General features: G+C 52.3%; 1 protein-coding gene across 3 annotated transcripts; it reads left to right on the forward strand.

Annotated features, from left to right (window-relative positions):
• The first annotated feature begins 6,716 nt into the window (after positions 1-6,716).
• LOC127031941 (immunoglobulin superfamily member 1-like) lies at positions 6,717-22,941 on the forward strand. Of its 3 annotated transcripts, XM_050918980.1 has the most exons (12): positions 6,717-7,093; positions 7,529-7,567; positions 8,627-8,923; positions 10,844-11,116; positions 13,652-13,960; positions 15,920-16,216; positions 17,929-18,282; positions 18,544-18,645; positions 19,933-19,954; positions 21,601-21,638; positions 22,047-22,189; positions 22,653-22,941. In XM_050918980.1, exons 1-12 carry the CDS (start codon positions 7,072-7,074, stop codon positions 22,758-22,760), a joined length of 2,004 nt encoding a protein of 667 aa, XP_050774937.1. In that variant the 5' UTR covers positions 6,717-7,071; the 3' UTR covers positions 22,761-22,941. The 3 variants fall into 3 exon arrangements, with proteins under 3 accessions (XP_050774937.1, XP_050774936.1, XP_050774938.1); XM_050918979.1 differs by having other exon boundaries at positions 17,929-18,645; XM_050918981.1 differs by lacking the exon at positions 18,544-18,645.
• Positions 22,942-27,362: the final 4,421 nt, after the last annotated feature.

Here is a 27,362-nt window from a genome sequence, read left to right on the forward strand (position 1 = left end):
TCCACTCACAGCAGGCTGCAGCATGAGGTCCCCCTCCTTCCTTTCCAGTTGGTAGTGGCCAAGGGAATGCTGGGAAATGTAGTTCTTTCCCTGCTCCAGGGCTGGCTCTATAGGCAGGGAGCTAACCAAGGAACTACAGCTCCCAGAGCCCCCTGTTGCTTCTCAGCTCTCATGCTGGATCCCTGCTGCCCCTGCAAATGGGCTGCACCAAGCAGGTGCTTGCTTTGCTGGTGCCTAGAGCCACCCCTGGTTCTGTGGCCCAAACACCTTCCCCCTTCCTCCTGTCCCCCTACTGAGTTCCCATCCTGCTCTCCAGTTATTTTCCTGTTTTCAGCAGCATCACGGATAATTTTGGGTGTGAGGGTGGAGACCAAGGTCGCTTCACGGCTGTTTCTGGGGAGCTCCTCCCAAGCACGGGGGCAGGCTGGAGCAAGCACAAAAGGCCTTCTCTGAAAATTTCACGTGGGCCATGTGGATTGGCATTGTGGGCAGATACGACGCACTGGGCTAGAGGCAGGGTCGGGGCTTGTAACATTAAGGCAGCCTGGCAAGCAGGGAAACGGAAGGAAAACAGAGATGGGGAGACAGTTAAGAGGGTTTAAATGGAGCTGGAACATTTCCCTCCTGAGCCGTCCCTGAGCACACGTGCCAGAGAGAAAGGACAGCCATGGAAAGGCCCCGACTTCCCGGGGTGAGCTCCGATGCTGCCGCCAAGATGTTAATAGAGTTTTCTTCCATTACAGAGCCACAAAGTGGGTGAGGAAATATCTTGTTGGTGAAAGATGCTGGGACAATAAAACCATCACCGCACCTACCTTGAGAGGGGCAGGGGCAGAGACAGAAGGGTGCCATGGGTGTTTGTCCTCCCTTTTCCATCCCCCTCTTGAAAATTGTTTCCAGCTGAGATCCAGGAGCCAAAGAGTCTCTGTGGAAGGATGTTCCCTGAGGGTTTTTTCAACTGGTTGAACTTCCGTTGTCCTCCCTTCCTGCCTCATGACTCTGCTTACAGCTTAAATGGAAATTAATCAAACACATGCTCCTTTGTTCGAAACAGACCTGTTTTTGGACTTCTGCCTGGGCAGGGTGTGGGGTTTGGAACATGTGGAACCTCATACAGGGAAATCTTATAACTTCACACACAATGTTGCCACACATTTTATGTGGACAACATTGACCAGCAAATTATGAGGTTCCCGACCCCTTTCAAAGATCTCCCAGGTTTAATTTCTCTCAGACACCACCCACGGTTCATGTGCTCCTGTCCTCAGCCTAAAGAATAAGACCTTGACTGGCTCCAAGCCCGCTGAAGCAGAGTATCTCAGCTGGATGTGCTCCTCTTTTATGGATTTGGGACTTTTGGACGTCCAGCTCAATATGGGGGTTGGTGGTAGTCGAGTAAGTGAGGTTGACTGGGAGCCTACTGTGAAAGGTGAATGAGGTCAGCTGCAAAAGGCAGGGACCCAAAAGCTGAAGCAAAAGTCAAGGAAATCCTGGGAAGAACTACATGTCTACATCCCCCATTCCACACCCCCTGGGCTATGTGAAGCAGCCAGCATGATGGCGGGGTGGATGATCTGGGACAGGGTTTTTTGGTACCCAGAACAACTGGAGGGGACCTGATCTCAGTTGGGGTCTGTGCAGTGCCTGATACAATAAGGGGTCTGTGCAGTGCCTGATCTCAGTTGGGGTCTGTGCAGTGCCAGTCAGGTCGGAGTAGCACCTGGTATGGGGGGCGGGATTCCTGATCGAGGTCTGTGCAATACGTAGCATTAGGGAGTGGAGGTCTGATCTCGGTGGGGATCTGGGCAGCATTCAGTGCGCTCAGCAGGGCCCTGTTCTTGGTCATGGCCTCCAGGTGCTGCCTTAAGACAGCTAATTAATTAATAATAATATTGACAATAAACAGTATAGTACAGCTTCCCATCCCACTCTAGCCCTGAAGTCTGCGGGGTCATCCCAAGAGCTCCAGGGTGATGCTTTCACCCTGATCCCAAGCAATTATTCCCTGTGCCTCTTCATGGGCAAATCCCAGCTGCTAATTCTGCAGTTCCATAGCACCATAGCCTGAAGGCCACATCCATGCCATTCCCCCACCACACCCTCGCCAGCCTTTTCAGGTATTTGTGGCCAATCCCCCCGTCTCCATTACTCTCTTGTCTCTCTACTTCCTGCCTGATCCCCAGGCCCACTCTGAACAGCCTCCCATTTGGGATGTCCAAAAGGCTATCAATATGTTAGGAACTATTCAGAAAAAGATAAGAAAAGGAGACAGGATGATCATATTATATAAATTCATGGTACGCCCACCCCTTGAATGGAAGACATGACCGAGGTTTCTGAAATCAGGAATGGTGTGTAGAAGGCGAGTGGGGAAGTGTTATTTACCCTTTCCCATGACACAAAAACCAGGGGTGACTTGAGGAAATGAAGAGGCAGTAGGTTTAGTACAAACAAGAGGAAGTACTTGTTTGTATTATATAGGAAATGGGGATCAATGCTGATGTTTAGGGGACAGCTCCTCCTACTGAGCCTCTTAACCACTCTGTGCAGCACAGCGCCCCCTAGCACTGAATGAGGACATGGGGGCCAGGACTGGGTGTGAGAAGAGAGCGCCCCCTACAGCGCTACTCTCTTCCCTCTGCAACCCAATGCCCTCTAGTGTTGCAGTGGGACACTGGAGCCAGCATTGAGACCCCTCCCCCAACCTGCTAAGTAGCCTATGTTGCAAGACATCCTAGTTTAAGGTCGTCACTTCAGTCTTGTGGTTGCAGGTCGAAGCTGTACGTCACGTTTGCAGCATGTGCTATTTTGTGCCCCGCCGTGTCTCAGCGGGGAGCGCTAACCAGGAGCATGTGTCTGCAGTCCCTGGGGCTGGGATCATTTCATCCCCACGTGGCCTGAGGGAGAAGCAGCTGTTGCTTTTTTTTATGAGTGCCGAAACAGAGCAGTAAGCTGAGTGCAAAGAACAACCTCAAGCCACAGGTTATTTAAACCGCCGCGGGGACTGAACATGTTATAATTGTTCTGGGTCACTGGCTGACTCTCTGTTTATCCCCCTGCCTTTCTCTCTCTTTCCCGTCCCTGGAGTTCTCATCTCTTCTCACTTCTGGCCTCTCTCCAGTGTCATCCCTGCACAACAAAGATCCTGATTTATTTAACTCCTTTGACTCCAGCGACATCAACAGCAGCTAACTAGGGTTCTCATAAAGTTGAGGAGCAAATGTCCAAACCTGAGACGCGCTACGAAATAAGTGACGTTTAGTGACAGCCCTTTGTTGTTGTTTCTGGACTTCTTGACAAACTCCCAGGGGAGGGGGAACTATATGGATTATAAATCCCCAGTCCCGCTCCAAAATATTTTTGTTGATCTTTCCAAACTCTTGCACTTCCCTGCCCCTTGCCTCCATTTCCCCCTGCCAGGAATTGAACGCACCTCTAGAGCCACTGGGAAAGGGTTGTCCCCGCCTGGGAAACGTTTTTGAGATTTCAAATATTTTTCTTTGGTGCATTGGGATGAAACAATTGGGGCACAGTTTTGAACTGCCCCCCCAATGTCTATAACAGGGGACAAAGTGAGGACCAAGTTAATATGATGTACGGGGCCCCACATTTCTCTTCACAGGCCTGCTCTGGGATGTGGAGAACCCAGTTTCAGGTTACTGGTCTGTGTCGAGCAGTTGACTCTTGGTCTTCTCCCTCCTAGATGAGTTCCGTAGCCATGGGCCTGCTCATAATGGTCCTTTCTGTCTTCATAATCTGTGATCATCCCGTCTGAGTCCCTGTGTAACACCTCCCTAAAACAATCCCTAGAGCAGAACTACTAGGAAACCCCCCAACTCCTGATTTAAAACTTGCCAGTGATGGAGAATCCACTACGACTTTTGGTGATGTCCTCAGTCAGGGCCTGCCAAGGACACTTCTGCTGCCCTTTGCAGTACAGTTAAAGACACGACATTTCATTACCCCGGTGTTCAGTCCTAAAGAGAGTTTCATCCCAGAACAGCCCCAGCTGATCACTGCCAAAGCAGCCCTGGCTACTGAACACCTAGGTAGGTAGCTGTGTCAATGCAAATAGACGCACTGCTCCCAAAGACTGTTCCCCCCCAGTTCATTGCAGGATGGCAAGGGGGAGCTCATTCGGACACTGGCTTCCATTTGGCACAAGAATCCCCCAATGACTCTGGGGGTCCTTTAGCCAATCTGGGGTCCGGGAAGAGGCCATGACAAGGTAATCAGCTAGCCAGGGGCTTGTGGCACATGCGTCCCTCCCCTTGGGTGTAAATTGAGAAACTGGCCAGATGCAGATATAACAGCCTGTAGTGGGGTGATGACCCGCTCCAGCCCTGACAGGGTTGGAACCAGCCCTGGGAGAGGGCTGACAGGCTGGGAGAACAGCCCAGGCTGAGTGGGGAAACAGCCGCAGCTGTGGCCATGCCACATACGGACTCAGCTGGCCTGTATAAAGAGTCTGGGAGCCAGGAGCTGAAGAGTCTCCCTCTGCCGGTAGAGGGAGAAGGGCCTGGCTGCATGGAGCTAGACACAGGGTACCTGAGTGGAGCAGGGCTGGGGAAAGGCAGAGGAGCTGGGGAGCTCCAGCCTGGAAAGCCCGAGGCTGCGGCCTAGCATTGGGCTAACAGGCACTGGGGGTTGCAGGGGGCAGCCCAGGGGCAGGCAAAGGCAGTAGGTCCAAACCCAACCTTGCCAGTGATGAGTAGGCTGATACTGCAGTCTGCCCCAGGGTGTGGAGCTAGACGATGACAGGCAATAGCCATATACTGAGGCAAGGTGGGGATAGTGGGTGGGGGTTACCAGGGGAGGGGATAGCCTGAGAGAAAGGGGTTACTGCCAGGGAGCAGCACCCCAGGTAAATGGGACACCAGGGTCCTGGGAGGGCCATGTGGCCACAGGTAAGGCAGATCACTGGCGTGCAGAGGGTGCTCCGGAGCTGGAACAGGCTAATTCCTGGAAGTCACCAGCAGGAGATGCCACAGGGGTGAGTCTGCACGTCTACACAGCCCTGCTGGGACACTTTTTTGAAAATTTGGGAGAACGTTAAGACGCTCTGATTGGAACTGGGGAATTTGGGGCACACTGGGGTCTCGAGGGGTGCGCCCAGAGGGAGTTTTAGGGGAGCAGTTTGTCAGCAGGATCTCGGCAGCAGCATCGAGCTAACCCCAGGAAGCCAGAGCCTTTCCTTGGCTGTCCTTTCTCTCTGGCACAGGTTCTCGGGGCCGCTCAGGAGGGAAATTTCCCAATCCCAGTGAAACCCTCTTAGCTTTCTCCCTAGTCTCTGTTCTGCTTCAGTTTTCTCTTTGTTACAGGCCCCAACCCTGCCTCTAGCCCAGCGAGTTGCATCTACCCGCGATGCCAACCTGCATGGCACACTTGTGAAATTTTCAGAAAAGTCCCTCTGTGCTTTCTCCAGCCTGCCCCCCATGCTTGGGAAGAGCTCCCCAGAAACAGCTGCAAAGCCACCCCAGGCTCCACCATCATACTCCAAATTAGCTGTGATACCACTGAAAATAGGACAACAGTTGGAGAGTGGGATGGGGACACAGGACAGGGACAGGAGGAAGGGGGTGGGCATGTGGGGCAGAGGACTCAGGAGGAGAGACACCTTGTCCATTGTACTACAAAGGAAGGAAGAGGTTGAGGGACAGGACACAGAGAGACTGAGGGATAAATAAAGAGGCACCAAAATAAGGCCAAACACCACCTCCGCGTCAGCTTGAACAGTCTCTGTTCCTTCAGCTCAGCCACCGGCCCCGTCTCCGTTCCTGTAAAAAGTAACATGACTCAGCTGCTGTCTGTGACCCCTGCCCACGCGGCGTTCACCTGGGAGTGGCGACCGGCGAGCTGGGCAAGAAGTGCAGGTCTAATTCAGTTCTGTCCAGTTACATGTTCTGAGTCAGTGCTGACTCCATGTCCCAGGGCAGTGCTAGGGGGCTCTGTGCTGCAGGGATCACCATTGGGGCTCACTAGGGAGCGCTCTCCACCCCCAGTCAGTGCTGAACCACATGTCCCAGGGCAGTGCTAGGAGGCGCTGTGCTGCAGGGATTGCGATGGGGCTCACTAGGGGGTGCTCTCCCCCCCATCAGTGCTGACCCTCATGTCCCAGTGCTGGCCCCATGGCCCTTCACGGCCGGGAGCGCGGGTTTGGCACTGGGCCCGTGCCCCCTGCTGTACCTGGCCAGGTTAATGGACGGAGTGAGGAGCCGTTACCTGGTTACCCTGTAGCTGACTCCTCTGCTATTGTCAGACCAGGCCCTCCAGAGTGGCTGGGAGCTGCAAAGCATGCTGGGAGCCTCCCAGCCTGGCTGTGGTCAGCCCACAGCGTGTGGTGCCTCGATGGTGGGGTGGGGAAGTGGCTGCATCCCTTAGGCAGCACTTCGTCTGGTGGTGATCAGAGGGGAGCAGGCGGTTCGCAGGAGACGGGGGTTGGGAGTGCAGCTTCCAGGCTCAGACTGGTCCCCCCAGCATGGAGCTAAACGTGTCTCCCTGTGCCAGATGAATGACTCACCCTGCACCCCTCCTGCGCCTGCCTCATTCACGCCTTCCCTCTGTCTTCCCCTTTCCCTGCCTCACTCTGCCACCCTCTTCATCCTCCCCACTCCTCCATCTGTCTCCTTCATTCACATGTTCCCTCTGTGTGTCTGACTTTCATTCCCTCTCTCTCTGCCCCACCTTCTCTCGCAGTTGCCTCTCCACTCCTCTGTTTGAAGCCTGTCTCTTCATTCATCTGTCTGCCTTGGTCTGAATCCCCCTTTCCCTCTCTCACTCTTTCATTCCATCTCCCCTGATAATCTGTAAGGTTTCTCCATCCCAGACACCAGGGTTCTCCAGCAATCAGCAGGTCTTGAGGCTGCATCGTCATCACTCGTCCGTGCTCCTTTTAGACACCGGCTGGCCCATCCCAGGAGCTGGTTCCTCTCTCGGATGTGCAGACTTTGGGGAAGTGTCTCGCCCCATGGGACGGACGGTCACAGATATTTGTAAGAGCTCGGGGTTGCTATTTAGGTAGCTCATCGAAGGAGCAGATTCACCCGGCAGCAGCATCCTGTTACACCCAGCATGGAGCTCCTCTATCTCCTGGGTGAGTGACCCTGCACTCCTCCTTCAGCCTGTGTCTCCTTCCCCCCTTCCCTTCATGTGTCTCACCTTCTCCTTCCTCCTCCTGCTCAGTGGCAGTCTGGTGGGCTTCCGGCATTTCCCAGCCATGCAAGGTTTGTTCACGGGGTCTTTCCGCGCAGGGAGCATGAACCCTGAGCCTCGGGCTTCTGCAAAGAGACTCTCAGTCACCAAGTGGCTGCTTTCCTAGGGCTTTATTCGAGTATCGAGCTCCTGTTCTTTCCCTGACGGTCGTTTCCTTCCACCTACTGCCTGTCATTCTGCCCTAGGGAAATAGATGTTGAACCTCATCGACCTGGGTCCACATGTCCCTAAATTATATTCCCTGTTCTCCTGCCCCCTTCCCTCCTGTGCCGTCCCCAGAGCTCTCACTGCCCATATCTTCTCTTCTCTCCTTCAGCTTCTCTCCAGATCCTTTCCCGGCTGGTGTCACTTGCAGGTAAGGAGAGACCCGATCCACACCCCCCCCAGCTGTCTGTTCAGGTGGGTCCCCTCCATGAAAGGAGGTCACCCCATTGGGCAGACTTCAAGTTCCAGTCTGGCCCCATGGCGGGGGTCTGGCTGGTTGGGACAGAGAATGGGACATGGGGCCTTTCACCTCTAGGGGCTTTCAGCTCTGATCCTGCCCCAGTGGAACTGGCTGTTTAGTGGGGTGGGGAATGGGACCAGACAGGGGACACTGATTCCAGTAGTCGCTTCTGTGCCTGGCTTCTCACTGTGGGGTCTAAGGCACTGTGTGTAGAGACCCCCCTCCCAGGCATCGTGTGCAGGGACCCTCCCACCCCCCCTCTGAGTGCGTCTCACTCTGTTTCTGCTCCTGTCAGCTCCCAGCTTTGGGACCTGCAGGGAGCCCTGGGCAAGACTTCCCAAAGTGACTGGTGATTTGTGGGGGGCTCAGTTTTCTAGGGTCCCCTGGAAGCCTTATAGGGGCTGGATTCTCTGATAGGGCTGAGAAACCCCTCTTAGAACCAGCCCCCTTTAAACTGCTTGAAATGGAGCACCCCAAAAACAGACTCTAGCCCTGGCCCCAGAAGTGAAATCTCAGTAGCTCTGGCTGCAAACTAGGAGGTGGGAAAGGATTTGAGCCTGGGGGCTTCCATCTCTCTCCCCCTAGCTGCCATCTCCTCTCATCTCCTCACCCCCACTCCCACTTCCCTCATCCATCCGGTCTCAGTGCCCCCACAGTTCTGACTGAGCTGCTCCATGCCAGGCAGAGCCTGTGACGTATGGTGTGGCCAGGTGGGAACCAGAACCCCCTAGAGGCAACAGGGGCTCCTGCCCCCTCCCCATGGAGCACAAGGGCTGGGGTGAGGCCAGGAGAGATGCAGCCAGAGCTCTGGGGCCTGTGGGGTGCAGACACCAGGTATCTTGTTGTGGTGGTGGTGGGGAACGGAGAGCTGCGAGGGGCTGCCAGCTACAGCCAAGGGGGACAAAGATAGGTAGACAGCACTTGGCTGAGGGAGTGTAACATCTCCTGAATCTCTCTGCCCTTCCTCAGCCCCCCTGCAAGCCCCAACAATCATCATGGACCCCCAGCACCCTGTGTATTTCCCGGGGGAGCGTCTCACCCTCAGATGCTCAGCCCCTAGCTGGGAGGCGGTGACCAGCTACCAGTTCTACAATCAGCGCGGGGAATGGGTCTTCACGGAAACCACTGGCCTGCTTGGGGGGCCCTGGCTGGTCCTGACGGCTGAGACGGGGAAGGCCGGGGAGTATAGCTGTGAGTACTGGGCAGTGAGGGACGGACGGCACATCTACTCTGCACGCAGCCAGCCTGTCTTGGTACCAGTGATGGGTGAGTCCCCTTTCTCCTGCTGTCTAATAGGGGATTCCCATCCCCATCTCCATCACATGTGAAACCCCAACCCCCAGCAGCCTGTTCACTTCCACCCCCAGGGTCTCCTCCTGTTGGTGAATGGTCCTGTTGCCTTGCTCCACCTACCCCCAAAACAATGAACCCTCCCAAACAAACCAAAACTATTTTACAGATTCTCAAACCAAAAAGGGACCCTGTGATCCCCATAGTCCCATCTCCATCAGATGTCCCCAGCATAATTCCTCTTTGAACTAGAGCAGATATTTTAGGGAAACACCCACCCTTGTTTTAAAAATGGCCAGTGATTGAGAATCCACCACAGCCGTGGGTATGTTCTTCCAGTGGTGATTTCCCCTCCCTGTTGAAAATTTCCACCTTATTCCCAGTCTGAATTTGTCTAGCTGCAGTGTTCATCCATTGGAGCCTGTTAGATCTTTGGCTGCCAGACTGAAGAGCCCTTTGGTATCAGATTTCTATCATCGTGTTAGGGACTTATAGACCGCGATCAAATCCCCCTTCACCTTGGTTAAGCTAAACATGTCGAGCTATAGAGGTTCCTTTAGCACCTGTGCTGGTGGCGAGGTGGACTGTAGATTTCAAGAACGTGGCCAAGCTTTAGGTCACTGGTTTGATTCTGGCTTGAAGGAGCTTCCTGACCGTTCCTTCTGGCCTTTCACTGCAGATACAGCACATTGTTCTATAGAGATCGTGGCTCTTTGAATTATCACTCTGTCCTCCAAAGTCCTCATATGGGACGGGATGGGAGGTTTGAAATTCGTTGCAGACACGTCAGAATGTTTCATTTAAAGATTGTGGATCAGAATGAGACGTTTTCCTCCCTCTTGGAACAAAATCCTTTATTTTTGGCTCTGTTTGTAACCTGTATCTCCCCAGAGCGGCTGTAGTGCCTGATGGGAGTTTCAGTGCTGGTGTTTCGTGGCCTCATTCTCCTTTCCTGGCCAGCCCCCCTCTCAGAACTAAGCCCCCATGTTGCATTGCAGCAGTTAAACTAGAGGGGTGAGCGCAGTGCCTCTTGGCAGACGTAGTGTGGAACAGGAGTCCGTTCTGCGTTCGATTTTTGTCGATAAACACTGATTTTGCTGCCCACACACAACGCAATAAAGAAATATTTCTAACCTTCATAACTGAAATTTACCACTAGTAAGAACAATGATGATGAGATCTATTCCAGGCTATTTACTTTGTATATTTTGCCCACATGGTGTCACCACAAGCACTGTGCTGGCCACGGTTTGAACCAGGATCTCCTAGGATGCTTTCTCACAGCCCCTTGGGGTGCAGGCGGCAACCAGCCCTCACGCTCTCTCTAGCCCCTAAGCATTCTGTCTATCTCCCCAGGGAGCATGTTACTCTCCGGTGCTCGGCTCCCAGGAGGGAGTTATTGCTTCAGCGATGAAATCGGGGTGCAGGTCTCTGCAGATCTCCCTGCTCAGCTGGGGCTCACAGCTGTGATGGGGATCCCGAAAACACATACCTTCCTGTCCTGGGGAGCAGAGCCTGGGTGGGAGACCATCTCAGAGCATAGCCATCCGTGCTTGGCCCTAGTTACTAGTGCATCTGTTTCCTAGGGCTGTCTGAGCTAGGGTCTCTGGCATTTCTCCCCCTACAATGGCTGAGATGTAAACAGGAAACTAACTGCTGTCAAGGGCATCAGCTCAGTTTCACTACCTGGTTCTCCTCCTCCTACTTGTGTCAGCTTTTCAAGAACTGAAATTCACTCTCCTCTCAGGGCTGGGGATAGAACCCAGGAGTCCTGGCTCCCAGCCTATGCCTCAATTTGACCTTTACACCCCACTTCCTCATCACCAATTGCTCTGCTGTTTCCACACTCTTGGTACATTAACACCCCCTCTTCTCTCCGATTGTTGTTCTTCACAGATTTCCCTGTTGCTCCATCCATCTCTGTGATTTCTGATCCCCCGGGGAAGAGCCCTGTTACCATCCTATGCTCGGCCCCTCTGGGACATGTGGCTACAAGGTACCAGTTCCTGAGGCAGGGGAATGTCTTTGTCTCACAGCCGGATGCCCATCTCCAGCTCCATCAGTCTGATTTGGATGCTACCGGCTCTTACACCTGCAGCTATGAGATCAGTGTCTCAGGGAGAGCTATCCAGTCACTGCCGAGTGCTCCCCTCTCACTCCATCCGACAGGTGAGTCATGTTTCCATCCACACCTCTTGGGTCAGGCGATGGCTGTTCACACGTCCGGCCTGCAGACTGGAGGGGTTGTGGGCTACCGACCGGTACGTTGCAATGGACTGAGCAATCTGTGGGCAGAGCTGATGAATCCTGTCTGATATTGGTGGGTTGGCAGGGGCAGCTCTAGGCACCAGCAAAGCAAGCACCTGCTTGGGGCAGCCCATTTGCAGGGGTGGCAGCCGGCAGGGATCCAGCCTGGGAGCTGAGAACCAACAGGGGGCCCTGGGAGCTGTAGTTCCTTGGTTAGCTCCCTGCCTATAGAGGCAGCCCTGGAGCAGGGAAAGAACTACATTTCCCAGCATTCCCTTGGCCACTACCAACTGGAAAGGAAGGAGGGGGACCTCATGCAGCAGCCTGCTGTGAATGGAGAGTTGCACTGTGCATAGTAGGGAGACCATATCTTAACATTCAAAAAACAGGACACTCCACGGGGAGGGAGGGAAGCCCCCTCCTGCCACCATCCACTCCCTCCAACTGCCCCACACAGAAACCCCAACCCATCCAAACCCCTGCTCCCTCATCACCCCCTCCCGGGACCCCTGCCCCTAACTGCCCCCCAGGACCCCACCCCCTATCTAAGCCTCCCTTCTCCTTGTACCCAACTGCCCCTTCCTGAGACCCCCCCACTTCCCCCCAGGACCCCACCCCCTACCTGTCCCCTGACAAACCCCTGGGACTCTCATGCCTATCCAACCGCTGCCTGTCCCCTGCTTGCCCCCCTGAACCTCTGACCCATCCAACCCCCCGCTCCCTGTCCTGTGACTGCCTCCCCAGAACCCCCTACCCCTTCTCCAACCCCCAGCCCCCTTACCATGCCACTCAGACCAGACACGCTGCTGCATATATGCTGCCATGCCCACCCGCAGAGCCCACAGCCCCTCCACCCACACACCCAGCACCTGCCTTCCAGATTTGAACACCTCAAAATTCAGGAGTTCTCAAGCTCAGTTTGGGCAGCTGTTACTTCATTTCTCCCAGATCAAATATACTGATTCACTGTAACTTGCTGTAGAAAAAGTAGGATAAAATTGAGCAAGAAATGCTTCTCAGTGGTTATTAGGACTGGAATTGGTATTTTCAACAGCCACTGGCTTTTGTTTGTTTATTTGTTTAAAAGGAAAACAGTGATATTGCATTGGCAAATTCCCCTTTGAAAGAAAGAGTGGAACAAAAGAATGATAAAGGCACCTCAACTTTTCCTCATTTATGGAGAACAGTCTTATAATATGCATCCAGATATCCTCCAATCACACAAGCTTTAAAATTGTTCCACTTTACTGCAGTTCTGTAACCATATGGGAACCAGTCCTGTGTGTTCTGTGCACATCCAAAATTCCTGCTGAATGACCTGCCCTGGGAGCGAGTTACCAGTGACGCAGGGCTGCGGCGGAAGGAGGGTGCAGGTGGGGGGGGAAAGCCCAGGGCTGGGGCGGCAGGAGGTGTATGTGGGGGTCACTGGTGGTGGGGAAGCGGGAAGCCCAGGGCTGGGGCAGCAGAGGGAGTGGGGGGAGGGCACTGGTGGGAAGGAAAGGGGGAATCCCAGCGCTGGGGCAGCAGGGGATGTGGGTGGAGGGGAAGAGCCCAGGGCTGGTGCAGCAGGGGGAGAGCCCAGGGCTGGGATGGGGGGCAGCCAAAAATTTTTTTTGCTTGCGGCAGCAAAAAACCTAGAGCTGGCCCTGTGGGTTGGTATCTGGGCCGGACTGCAGACTCCACTTTGGATGGGGGATTCTTTACCTTCGCAGTGGTCAGTTGGTCTCCATCTTTGGTTGAACCTCCGAAGGAAGGTGGGAACAGAATAGTTCAAGAGAGTGGTTAAAATGCTCAGCCATTGCAATGTGATTGCCCTGGGCAATCAGAGAGCTCCTGTCCAGGAGAGCTGGTTTGTCAAGGGAGATCATGTTAGCAACTAAGTCGCTGTGACGTTCTCCTCAGCAAGGGAGAGCTGTGGTGCTGCTGAAATGTCCATCACCTGCCTGACATTCCCACCTGTCGGCCTTGCCAGCAAATTCCTTGAGATCTGCCAGTCCAAACCTGGCCTTGCAGGTCCCAATCGGTGTCTGCAGAGGCATCTCCTTGCAGTTTCCAGTCCTGCTGCTGGGAGACTTACAGGAATTATTAAATTCATTGTCTCCACAGAGATCAAGCACTGATTGGGCTGTTGGGTTAACTGTAGGCTCACACCTGCCTTATCCCAGGAGCATCACCTGATGGTCTTTAAAGACCAATCAACCTTCACTGAAATGGGCAAGAAAACTGAGAAAATCAGTAAATGAAAAGTGGGTGAACCAAGAACTGATGCTTCTCAGAGAAAACATCACTGGGTGGGGAAAGAACATCAGTGACCAGGGAGGGAACTATGGCATGGTAGCAAATGAACTTGGGCGTCATCTCCCTTTGGACACATCACCCATCTCCTGGGATTGGTTGGAGGGAGCTCCATAACCCTGGGGGTTGTTGGAGAGCTCAGTCCCCACTGTCTCTCTTCAGGGCCTTCTGTGCTCCCGGAAAGCTTTCGTCCAATGCTACGGCTGTCCCCAACGGGCCCTGAGTTCACCACTGGTGAGTCTGTTACCCTGACGTGCTCAGCTCCTAGCTGGGAGAAGAATACGCAGTTCTGTTTCCTCAAGGCCGGGGAACAAGTGGCATGCACAAGACAGGCCCTGGAGGACTCTCACAGTTACCAGATTGGCAGACTCGGCATGGAGGATTCTGGCTCGTACACCTGTACGTACCGGGTAGCCGAACCTGGGCAGGAGATCTCCCTTGAGAGCCAGCCCATCTCCATCAGAGTCACAGGTAAGGCCTCTTTCTCTCAGCAAGTGACAGCAGGGAACAGCGTCAGAACATAAGAGCTGCCATGCTGGTCCCTGGTCCGTCTAGCCCAGTAGCCTGTCTCCAATGGTGGCCCATACCAGAGCTTCAGGGGGAGCATACAGAACTGGGCAGTTAAGGAAGTTGAAAGTTTTTTAATAAAAAAGAAAGAAAAAAGTAAAAGGTTTATCTCTGCACTTTAGATGGTAAAAAGTTACTGAGTCTTTCAACTTATAAACAATAGAAAGAAACTTTCTCCAGCAGAAACACAATTTAAGCTACTTCCAGCAAGTACACATATGCAAATGGAAAAAACAAATTAAAAGACTATGACCGCCTTTTCTTACTTACAATTCTGAATAGATAAGAGACTGTAGCAGGGAGATTGGCAGAAACCTGGTTGCACCTCTAGCCCCGTCCAGGACCCAGAGAGAACAAAGCCAAAACCCAAACCCACAAACAAAGGCTTCCCTCCACACGAGATTTGAAAGTATCTTTTCTCCTGATTGGTCCTCTGGTCAGGTTTTTGGGTCCCTGTTTGTTAACCCTTTTCAGGTAAAAGAGACATTAACCCTTAACTATCTGTTTATGACACTTACTCCTTCCATGGGCTCCAGAGTCTTCATGGCTTCCTGTTCAATCCCACTGACCATTGTGAAGTGGGAAACTGAGACTGGATTCCACCCAATACTGGCTTAATCTATTTTTTTACATTTATTTATAAATTTTCAGATTGAATCATTGACACTTGTCTGTTCTGATCATACACATGTGACAAACAATAAGACAGATCAGACTGAACAGGTAGGGGCCCAATTTTCCAAATTTGTCTCAGTCTCTGGATCAGGGTTCTCCAATTTGGACCCTTTGTTTTTATACATTAATTTGTCCTTCTATGTCTGTCATCCTGTGTCTCCAGTTATACATTTACCGAAACGGTCATAAGTTGTTCTCATTCTTCTCTGTTAGAAATCATTGGCATTGCAATAACATAACTCCATGATTCTTTTACCAGTCAGTGTACATCGTCATAGCTATGAAGATTAAACTAATAAAACAGCCCTTATTTTTCCCATTCCACATATTGCAGTGGTAGGTGTTCAGCAGGATTTGCAGATTGAGACTGTCTGACATGGGCCGTGATGTGCACCCTTTATTCCCAGACATCCAATACATGGCCAAGGGTGGCCTTGAAATCATAGAAAACCTTCCTAGTTGTAATGGAATTGCTTAAAAAAATCCATGGCCACACAACTGGAAACATGGCACACATGACTTGAAATACACAAACTAGGGAACATCTGTTGGTCTGCAGGTTCCTGGAGGAAGATCTGCAGACTGGGCCATAGCATGTGCCCAGCACTCGGAAAACCTGTGATTGTCGTAGAGGACGCACGATGAAAAAGATCATTCAACGTCCATCATCATGAACAATTAGTATTAAACTACCAAACCACAGCCTTGATTTATACCATTCAGCACATTTCTCACCCTTTAGCATCTCAGGTTATTACCTGTGTCTCATCCTCAGTTATCCATGAGTGCAACCTTAATTTTTCTTGAGTAGGGAAATTTATGGAGACCACCAGAGTTTTGTGGTGTCATATCTTCGTCTTTGCCATATGTGGGTGTGTGCAGGCTTATTTGCTCCAAGATGAGCAGCTCAAAGTTCAGCACTTCTGATTGTAAATCACTCGAAAGTTTCAACAGGAATTTTGCCTATTGTGTTTTGAGGTGGTTGTTTGGTTAGGTGCTGTAGCCGTTCCCCCACAGCTCTGCCAGTTGTGAGATGCCGTTCCATTCAGACTGGGGATTGGCATCTGCCCTGTGGGTTGTTTGCTGTGGGATGTTTCATAAGCTGGGGGATCACTGGACTCCCCATATTGACTTCTCTTGACTCTGGGGGGTAGCCCCTCTGCACTGACCCATTTCTCTCTATTGCAGCTCCTCCTCTGGCCCCCAAACTCTCTCTGCATCCCAAGCTCCCTGTGTACCTGCCCGGGGAGAAGGTCAACCTCAACTGCTCAGCCCCACATGGCGAGGAGGTGGTGGGGTTCAGGTTCCACCAGCACAGAGGGGATCAGACCCCTGAAGAGCTGCCAGCTGCCAGCGAGGGGCCCTGGATGGACCTCACGGCACAGACGGGGAATGATGGCTCCTACACCTGTCAGTACTGGAGATGGGAGGCCGGGCAGGAGATTGTATCCGAGAACAGTAACAGCATCACTGTACCAGTGTCAGGTGAGGCTCTGACCCCTGGGATGCTCCTGCTGGGGTCTCTCCCCACATTTCAGGTGGTGCTAGACAGCCAGAGGAGCAGTGGGGTTCCCCATCACTCACCCTCTGCTGCCCATTACACAGTACAGACGTCCCTTTTCCAACCCCCTTCTATGCTACCCACAGTGCCCATTATACAGTACAGCCGCCCCTTCCCCGCTCCCACCCTCTGCTCCCCCTAGTGCCCATTATACAGTATAGCCGCCCCTTCCCCGCTCCCACCTTCTGCTGCCCCCTAGTGCCCATTATACAGTACAGCCGCCCTTCCCCACCCACACCCTCTGCTGCCCCCTAGTGCCCATTATACAGTACAGCCACCTCTTCCTCACCCCCACCCTCTGCTGCCCCCTAGTGCCCATTATACAGTACAGCCGCCCGTTCCCCACTCCCACCCTCTGCTGCCCCCTAGTGCCCATTATACAGTACAGCCGTCCCTCCCCGCCCCACCCTCTGCTGCCCCCTAGTGCCCATTATACAGTACAGCTCCCCCTTCCCCACCCCCACCCTGTGCTGCCCCCTAGTGCCCATTATACAGTACAGCTGCCCCTTCCCCACCTCCACCCTCTGCTGCCCCCTAGTGCCCATTATACAGTACAGCCGCCCCTTCCCCACCTCCACCCTCTGCTGCCCCCTAGTGCCCATTATACAGTACAGCCACCCCTTCCCCACCTCCACCCTCTGCTGCCCCCTAGTGCCCATTATACAGTACAGCCGCCCCTTCCCCACCCCCACCCCTGCTGCCCCCTAGTGCCCATTATACAGTACAGCTGCCCCTTCCCCACCCCACCCTCTGCTGCCCCTGGTGCCCACTATACAGTACAGCCGCCCCTTCCCCACCCCACCCTCTGCTGCCCCTAGTGCCCATTATACAGTACAGCTGCCCCTTCCCCACCCCCACCCCTGCTGCCCCCTAGTGCCCATTATACAGTACAGCCGCCCCTTCCCAACCTCCACCCTCTACTGCCCCCTAGTGCCCATTATACAGTACAGCCGCCCCTTCCCAACCTCCACCCTCTACTGCCCCCTAGTGCCCATTATACAGTACAGCCGCCCCTTCCCCGCCTCACCCTCTGCTGCCCCCTAGTGCCCATTATACAGTATAGCCGCCTCTTTCCCACCCCCACCCTCTGCTGCCCCCTAGTGCCCATTATACAGTACAGCCGCCCCTTCCCCACCCCCACCCTCTGCTGCCCCCTAGTGCCATTATACAGTACAGCCGCCCCTTTCCCACCCCCACCCTCTGCTGCCCCCAGTGTCCATTATACAGTACAGCCGCCCCTTCCCCACCCCCACCCTCTGCTGCCCCCAGTGCCCATTATACAGCACAGCCGCCCCTTCCCCACCCCCAACCTCTGCTGCCCCCTAGTGCCCATTATACAGTACAGCCGCCCCTTCCCCACCCCCACCCTCTGCTGCCCCCTAGTGCCCATTATACAGTACAGCCGCCCCTTCCCCACCCCCACCCTCTGCTGCCCCCTAGTGCCCATTATACAGTACAGCCGCCCCTTCCCCACCTCACCCTCTGCTGCCCCCTAGTGCCCATTATACAGTACAGCCGCCCCTTCCCAACACCCACCCTCTGCTGCCCCCTAGTGCCCATTATACAGTACAGCCGCCCCTTCCCGATACTGGACTGTGGTTCTCCTGCTGACTCTCCCTTTTTCTTCTCCCCTTAGACTCCCTTCCCCAGCCGTTGCTAATAGTGGATCCCCCATCTGGAGTGGTGAATGAAGGGCTCCCCCTGCTCATCACCTGCATGACCCCTGGTGACCTTGGCGCGTGGAGATTTCACTTTTACAAGGATGGAACTGAGATCGTCCCTGGAGATAAGGGGTCTGATATCAGCACCACGGAGTCTGTCTCTGGCTCTGTGAACATCTCTGTGCTCAGCATCCCACAGTATGGTCCTAACAACACTGGGGAATTCACCTGTGGGTACGAGAAGAACATGAGTGGGAGATGGATCCAGTCCCCCAGGAGCCAGGCTGTGACTGTTACCTGGAATGTCACCAGGAATTACAGCTGGAGAGGTGAGGCCCCCAACAGCATTAACAGAATGAGAAGGAATATTTCCTCTGAGGTGCAGTTCCCATCTTGGACCCATAGGTGGCAGGATCACGTCGTGTATCTAGCATGCAGAAATTCCTTTCTTAAAGGGGAGGGCGCAGATTGTCCCTGTTCTGCAGGCTGCCTGAGATATAGCGGAGTCCACAATGCCATGCAGGAGAAGCGTTTACATTGGCGATCCTGGCATAATGCCTACTGTCACTCTTCCCCTGTCTCTCAAGCAGGCTGGGCTCTGCCTCTCCCTTTGGTGGCTGGTTGTGGTGGTGGAGGAGCTGCCCTGGGGCTACTGGCTCTTCTTGGCTGCTGCTGCAGAAGGAAAAAGAAAGGTACCAGTAAGGCAACCTGGATGGGGAATGGGAGCTAGAGTCTCGTCTGTGGAATTCTGGGGGAGGGTGGACAAGACTGGGGTGGAGAATAGGACCCAGGTGTCCAGGGATCCCCAGGTTACAAGGCACAAGCCCTTAGTGTGAGGGATTCTTGTCTGTGTCCTGCTGTGGATCAGTTCCCAGACTCTGCTAGTCTCTGGCAACACATGCTCCTGCAAACTTTGCTCTCTGTACAGGGTAACGATTACCCTCTGTTCCACTGAACACACCCAGAACTTTTAGATCTGTTGTCCTCAAAGGAATGGGACACTCCAACTTTGGATGCTCAGTTCGGGGTCCCCACTCACCATGCGGCACTTAGATCTGTTTATAGGGAAAACAAGAGGAAGTTTATCATCAAAGCGACCAGGTGGGTGAGGTTTTATTGGACTAATTTCTGAGGGGGAACAAGACAAGCTTTTGAGTGATACAGACCTCTTCTTCTTCTCATCCAAGACCAGAGATTCAAGGAAGAATATTGGAAACAAATGCTTTCATATAAAACAAAATTGTAACATGCTTCCTACAGCCTAAACTGAACTCCCAGGATGTTTCCCTGTCTACTACGGCATAGTGTTTTCCCATCATTTTCAGTCAGGTTGGCTGAGATCTTCCTTCCCTAAGATCAAACCTCATGGTAGGTTGTCTTCAGAGATTGAAGGCTTCGAGGGCACATCTCTCTGAACCCCCAATGTACCAGACCAGACCTTTGATCTCCATCTGAGAACAAGTTTTCCCCAGCTGCTGTTTACTTCTTCCTATTACTATCTCGCCCAATGCTCTGCAAGCTCTTTGTTGGCATTGGACTTAGGATGCTGATAGACTTCTACAGGGAGACACTCAGTGGTCCACCATGGAGATAAGCATCTTCCAACTCCTGTCTGCAGTTGTTTGTCTCATGGCATGCTACCTTGGAGCGACCTCCCTTTAACCACAACAAGGCCCAGAGAAAATAATATTCAACATCTCCACATAACTCCTCACAGATTTTCCGTACACTCATCTCACAATGGTCTTGATGATGCATGTGATGCAGGCTTTCATTAGCAACTTCACGTGATGTTCTTTGGTGGACCCATGGTAGCCCTGCACCCCTGTGTGCCCCTCCGTCGGTTGGCATCAAGAAGGCCATGGGTCACAGCTGTGCCAGGCACTCACCACATACTCCCGTGGGGGGAGACACTGGAATGGGGGAATAAGGGAAACCGAGCAGTCATTTAAAGTAGCTCTTTGACCTTCTCTCCACAGGTAGCAGCAAGACAGCAACTGGGTAAGCTATCCCATTTCCAGAGGTATTACTCCCCCTCCCCATGAGGGGTTGTCCGTCTGTCTGTCTCCCCTGGCAGGGTCATTGATATCCCTCCCAACACATGGGCCCATCCATCTGTTACAACAAAGGAACTCACCTCCCGCCATGACATCTACCTTCGTCCCCCCAGCTTCTCCCCTCTGGACTGAGCTGTGAGGAGCCAGGCTGTGAATGAGAGAGCCCAGATGAATCAATATGAGAAAGAGAGAATGATACATGAATGGGAGAGAAGGAAAATAGTTTGGGCAGATGAGATGTTTGTTTTCCGCTATATGTCCCCTCCCACATTCACCCTAAACCCTTCCCACTGCTGGGTGATGAAGCACTGGAATGGGTTTCCTAGGGAGGTAGTGGAATCTCCATCCTTAGAGGTTTTTACGGCCCAATTTGACAAAGCCCTGGCTGGGATAATGTAGTTGGTGTTGGTCCTGCTTTGAGCAAGGGGTTGGACTAGATGACCTCCTGAGGTCCCTTCCAACCTTGATAGTCTATGATTGTATGATTCTGTGATCAGACGTGTATATCTAGGTCTGGCAGAATTTTTGATTATTTTGCTAGAATTTCAACAGGTAATATTGATGGTTATTTTAAAGCATTTTTTTTAAAAAAATATTTTTTTCACAGTTGCAGGAAATTATTGGGGAGAAGTCAGACAACAGGGGGCTTAGAGAACAATTATTTAATGACAGGCCATGCCGAGATTCAAAAAAGCAAAGTTTTATATTTGTTACAGCCCAAATTGTCAGCCCCACATGCCAAAATATGCAACATCAATATCTTTAGATCAAACTTTGATTCTCAACCAGCCTTTCCCCTTACATTGCGCATCTGTAAATTTCTGGGCATATTTTTCCCATTGGTTTCTAGAAAAATTGTCCAGTCAATCGCTTGTTACGAAACATGCTCAAGAGACCAAATGACCAATATCAGTCAGGTTTATTGCACAAAGTCAATTATAGGATGAGGCAGGGGGAAAAGGTTCAATACGATACCTGTCTGATAGATTTTAAGTCTAGAAAGGATCATTGTGATCATCTAGTCTGATCTCCTGCATAACACAGGCTAGAGAACTGCCCTCAAATAATTCTGAGAGAGGATCTTTTAGAAAGACGCCCGATCTGGATTTAAAAGTGTCCATGATGGAGAATCCACCGCAACCATTGGTGCTCCATTGCTTAATTAAATGTTCATGCCTCTATAAGCAGTCTGATGATGGCCAGTGTGACACATGCTTTCAGTAGAGACTGTACGTGATGTTATATCGTTGACCCTGTGGGTTCCCTATAGCCCCACATTCCATGGTACCCTCTGCCAGTTGGCATGAGGAGGTTTGGGGCCAGGGTGAGAAGCAGAGCAAATGAGCAAGAGATGCAGCGGATAGATAGCGAAAAGGAATGGAGGAATGAGAGAGAGAAAGAGGGAAAGAAGAGGTGCGATGAATGAAAAGGAGAGAATGAGCGAGAATGGAGGAATGAAGCTAGGAGAAAAGCTACCACCTAGAGCATTGCTGGCCAATGATAGCCCCACCCAAAACTCCCGCCCCAACCCTAATTCCTCCTACTGACCCTTCCAGCTCCATCACTGAGACATAGCTCTGCCTCTTTCAGCTACCTGGGTGTCAGTGGAGCCCCTGGGGTCCATTTAGGTGAGTAATGACCACCCTGCTCCCTTCCAGACACTTTCCCCCACTGTGTGGCCCATGGGGTCTCAGAGGTGGGACACAGTACATGGGAGGTGTCTGATGGGCCTTCTCATGGCCACTTCCCCTTTAAGTGGGGAATTTCTGACTGCAACACTCCAGCTTCCCTATTGGTGATGTTGAGACTATGTTGCCAGCTAGTGGTAAAAAATGGGAATTGCATCATGGAGAAAAGAGACCTTGAGTCTGGCTGCTAGGCCTAACACAGGGCAGCAGGAATGGGAAACTGGGTGCTGGATGAAGGATCTGATGCAGGGCATCGGGGAGGGGAGATCAGGTGCTGGATGGAGGGTCTGAGGCAGGGCAACAGGGAGGGGAGACCGGGTAGGAGGGTCTGATCTATTATGTAATTAGCTCTGCAGCAAAGGAGTCATGACGGGTGCGATCAGCTGGTGACCCACAACCAGCGGCGGCTGCCGAGCATCCCTGGAGGTAAATCCAAGAACAGAGGCAAGGGACAAGAGGATGCAGGCACCAGGGGAGGATGCCCTACCCTGGTAAGCTCAGAGAGGAGAGCGCCCCATGCTGAGCCCCCCACCCCAGTCTCTGGAGCACTGCACCTGCCGGTGCCATGCAGGAGCACTGGTGTCAGTATTCCCCACAATGGCAAAGGGTCCCCGTTGAGATCCCACCCAGCTCCCCGCAGCACAGCTCCTCCTAGCACTGCAGTGAGGTAATGGGTCAGCTCTGAGTGTGAGGGGAGAGTGCCCCTGATCCTCCCACACTCCCTGCAGTGCCCCCTCGTGCTGCCCTGGGGCAGGGGGGCCAGCACTGACTCCAAGGGGCGAGCACCCACTACTGAGGGCCCTGGTCCCTGCAGCACAGCGCCCTCTAGCACTACCCTGGGCAGTGGGACCAATACTGACTCCAAGGGGAGAGCACAATGTAAGTTCTCTAGTCTATAGCACAACAAAAGCTCCTGGCAGACCTGATTCTTCTCTGTTCTCTACTTTCCTATAGTATGCTGTAGCCACATGCCCACCTGTGAGCCGTGGGAACTCCACGTTCCACCAGCGAGGAGGGAATTTGGTCTCAGAGGAAGTTGTGTACAGTGAACCCCTCTTCTAATCCCTGCCCCCCAACTTCCCAGCAGCACCTGCTCCCATTGCCTGCGAATTCCCCAGATGTCAATCTTGGCTCACTCTCAAATGCTTGTCACAGCAAATACCTCAGTTTCGTTCTTTTCATCTTGTGGGATAAAGGGGGTGGGAGGCAGGACTCCTGGGTTCTATACCCAGATTTGGGAGGAGAGTGGGATCTAGAGGTTAGAGTGGGGTGGGGTGCTGGGAGCAAGGATTCCTGGGTTCTGTCCTGGCTCTTGGAGGAGGAGTGGGGTCTAGTAGTTAGAGCAGGGGTCTGGGAGCCAGGGCTCATGGGTTCTATCCCAAGCTTTGGGAGGAGGTTGGGTAAAGTGGTCAGAGCTGCTGGTGAAGGATGGGTAAATGCCCCTGTCTAGCCACGCTCTTCTGAATTAAACTTGTTTCTGGCCCAGTTTGGTTGGTGCCATTTTTTATTCATGTATCAGCTGTGGAGTAGTGGGAGGTTTGGGGATCCTGGTATTTTCAGGGTGTCCCATGGGAGACAAAGTAAGTCCCTATAGTTGCTTGCACTGCGTCAACTGAAATCTCCACCTCCTACTGAGACTTTATGCTTACAAGGCTGAGAGCGCTACGAACGGGACCGGACATCAAAGCTGCACTACGGGAAACCCTAGATGACAGTTTCCTGATGAACTAAAAGTGACTCTGATTATTTGGTCAACAGAAATACAAATTATGCCCTGGTAAGGAGGGCTGGCGCCAGGCCAGGAGGCTGTTTGCATCAAAGATTTGAGACTGAAATTTCTCTACTTCCGTTGTGGACAGAAATACTCTTGAGCACATCACGGACATCAAACAGTGAAAAAAACCTCCAGCAGTAACAGCCATTTCATTGCTGTTAACGACCAAGACCCCCAGCTGGGGTCAATGGGTCGTAGCTCCATTGGCATCAATGAGCCCACATTCCCCAACTGGTGTCAATTGGCCATAGCTCCCAAGTGAGTGTAAACCAGTGTAACTCAAGGAAGGTTCCTTTACACCAGCTGATACCTTGGGCCACCCTGGCAAGATCCAGCCCTCGGGGGCTGCTGCTCCAGCCTCTCCCACCAGCACTGCACTGAAGTACAAAAGCCAGAGCAAACATCGGAGAAGGTGGCAGGAAGTGGTCAGCTGCTCTCAGCCCCTCCTTGCCTGAGATGCTGCTGCCTGTCCAGCCGCCCAGCTGAGCAGTGACTGCAAATGAGGCTGTGGCTTCCTCTGCCTTCATGAGAGGGGAGGGACCCCAGAGCAACCAGCTCAGCATGGCGCTAACACTCCTTCTGCCTCTGCTGGGTAAGTGAACTCCCTCGGCCCTCGCCCTTTTGTCTGTCTGTAAACTCCCTCCCTCCCTGCCCCACATCCCTCTGCGTCCTCATTCCCTTCCCGAATCTTGCTCTCTTTTCTTCTCTTCCAGCCGCTCTCCAGATGCTCCCCAGGCCCGTGTCCCCTGCAGGTAATGACGACTCCTGTCCTTGATGAGATGCTCACGGGGCGGGGGGGAGCGGTGAAGACGTCTCGCGGAGTGGGGGCAGGGATCACCCTCCTCTCACACTGTGGTGTTTGGAATAGCAAGGAGGGGGGATCCCTGGCTGCTCCTGTGTAATGCTAGATGGTAAACCTGTGGATACTGGAGATGGGAATTTTATGGAGTGATCTCATCTGGGAATAGCCACTCTGTCTTTATCAAAGTGACAGGTGAGCCCCTGTTTTTCCCGCTGTTTAAGGGGCGAGTCACTGGGAATCTGAAGGCCACCTTGTCAGAGAGCCACAGGTGCGATGCTCTAGAGCAGCTCTGGAACAGTCCATGGGAGGTCCCCTCCACTCATCAGTTCCCTTGGGGTCACAGTCTCTTTCTGGAGAAGGCATTTGGCTTCAGTGCCTCCTGGGACTGAACCTTGGAGCCTTTAGTAACCCTGAGTCACCCTATGAGCTCCCCTGAGCAAGTCCACCCGACTTGGAAACCTGAGACAGAGACTTGCACACCCAAAAGGAGCAATGCGCCCCCACCTTCCTTAAACTGCCTGCAGGGAAACAGCAGGGGCTTTATTAGCTGTCTGGGACACAGCAGAGAAAGTCCTTAGATACCGTACAGAACCGAAGAGTAGTATATGGGCCCTACCATCAACCAAATATTAACCCCAAGTCTTGACCCCCTTCAGCTCCGCCCACCTGTCATCAGAAGTCCTGCCTCCGGTTCATTACTTCCGGGGTCCAGCTGGACACATAACCGGAGGCAAGGTGTGTCATGTGACCACTCTAAGACCTCCTCCTTCCACCCTCTACCAATCAGGATGAGTTTCAGCCTCAGAGGCCTGCCCCGAGAGCAGATTTGACCAAAATAGAGCAGGCTCTGGGGTGAGAAGAGCTGCCCAGAAAAGGATCATGTGACTCCTCTAAGAACTCCTCCCACCATCCTCTGCCAATCAGAGTGCAGCACCACCACCTCATAAGTCCCAGCGCTGGGCAGAAGAGGCCATCTCTTACCAGGAGTGCGTGTTCTAGAAATTGTGGAAATGCTGAGAGAAAACATGGACTCCTTCACCACTCCTGTGAGAACTTCGGACTTTGTTTTAGCCCAAGGGCCTTTGTCCATCCACAGAGAAAGTGCTACATCAGCATCAGTTCCAAGGAGGGGAGAGAGTGGCCTAGGGGAGCCCTTTGGCCCAGCCGTTGATGGATACTTTGGAACCCAACACTGAAACCCAACTGCTCGTGAGACACCCAGACGAGCCTGGCGGCCTCTCATCGTCCACCCCCCTGGAGGAGGAAGGTGAATGTAGCTCGGGGGGAGTCACCAGAGGACAAGGTGAATGGAAAAGACGTCACTCAGGTAAATGAATGATTTAGAAGTAACGTTGGAGGATTTGTGTGTGTGTGTGTGTGTGTGTGTAATCAGGTTAGGAACCGGGGTTACGTAAATCTAAAAACAAGCAGTGGGAACTTACACTTGTTTCTTTTCTGATATTCTCTTGACAGCTCAATGATGCCTTTCTAGAGGACCTAGAGGACAGTGTTGCATCAAGCAGTGAAGATGAACTGGGCCCGCCTTGGTTTTGCTCAACGGCGATACAAAGTGTTGAAGGGGACTCCGAGGATGACGGCTATGAGGAGTTTAGGAGGAGGCTTGGCATGGAACTGACTGAGCCAGTGCCATGCCATGAGCATAAAAAGTTCATGTGGACTATCTTACACGTTGCTGTTTATGCTGTCCTTAAACGCTGCCTTAGGGAAAAGCTTTTTGAAGATGGTGATAGCTGCGTCATAGATGCGCCAGGCCAGCAGCACCTTGACTGTGTGCTTTGGACTTCAGTAAATATAAACTGCAAGCTCCGGTGCCTGTGTGCTGAGCTGTGTTTGGAAAGCTTATTAAACTCTGTTTTTGCCATAGGTTATGCTATGCACTGTTTGTGCCTAACCCAAGAACATTTAGCGCAAGGGGTGACCTTGATAAATGCTGTGCAATTCAATGGAGACCCTGAGTGCGTTTTAAAGAAAATGAGCAAACTGGTAGATGCCTATGTCAGGGTTCCTTCCTGACTCTGAACTCTGGGGTACAGATGTGGGGACCCACATGAAAGACCCCCTAAGCTTATTTCTACCAGCTTAGGTTAGAAACTTTCCCAAGGCACAAATTCCACCTTGCCTTGAACAGTGTGCTGCCACCACCAAGTGATTTAATCAAAGAATCAGGGAAAGGACCATTTGAAGTCCTATTCCCCCAAGCCCTGCACCCCCTTTCCTGGGGAAGGCTTGAGAATAATATCCTCACCAATTGATACAGGTGAACACAGACCCAAACCCTTGGATCTTAAGAACAATGAAAAATCTATCAGGTTCTTAAAAGAAGAATTTTAATTAAAGAAAAGGTAAAAGAATCACCTCTGGAAAATCAGGATGGTAAGTACTTTACAGAATAATAAAGGACTCAAAAACACAGAGGATTTCCCCTCTAGGCAAAACTTTAAAGTTACGAAAACAGGGATACACTTCCATTTTAGCACAGGGAAAATTCACAAGCTAAAACAAAAGGTAATCTAACACATTTCTTTGCTATTACTTACTATTTCTGCAAGAATAGATGCTTAGTTCAGCTATGACTTAGGGAAATGCATTTTCCCTTTCATTTCCTCATTGACTCTGGGAGACACAGACAAAAAACCTTCCCCCACAGATCTGAAAGTATGTTCTCCCCTTATTGGTCCTTTTGGTCAAGTGCCACCCAGGTTATCTGAGCTTCTTAACCCTTTACAGGTAAAAATGGAATTAACCCTTTACAGGGTAAAGAGGGATTTTATGCTACCCTTAGTTGTATGTTTATGACATGCCCCCCAAATCATAGACGGTGCTGGACAGCCTGCTCCACACTGGCTGTGATTTCTTCCTGGAGCTCTAGGAGAAAACAGAATTAATAAGACACATGCACATCTAGAAATACTCTTGATTATATAAAACCTAACTATTTTCCACATTTCAAGGATGATTTTAACCAGTTGACCCTTGGACACTTTCACGGGAGAGTGCATCAGCCACTTTGTTAGAAGTTCATGAAATGTGTTGCATTTCAAAATCAAAATCTTGTAGAGCTAATCTC

This window comes from Gopherus flavomarginatus, chromosome 11 (genome assembly GCF_025201925.1).
Source record: "Gopherus flavomarginatus isolate rGopFla2 chromosome 11, rGopFla2.mat.asm, whole genome shotgun sequence".
NCBI classification, from domain to species: domain Eukaryota; kingdom Metazoa; phylum Chordata; order Testudines; family Testudinidae; genus Gopherus; species Gopherus flavomarginatus.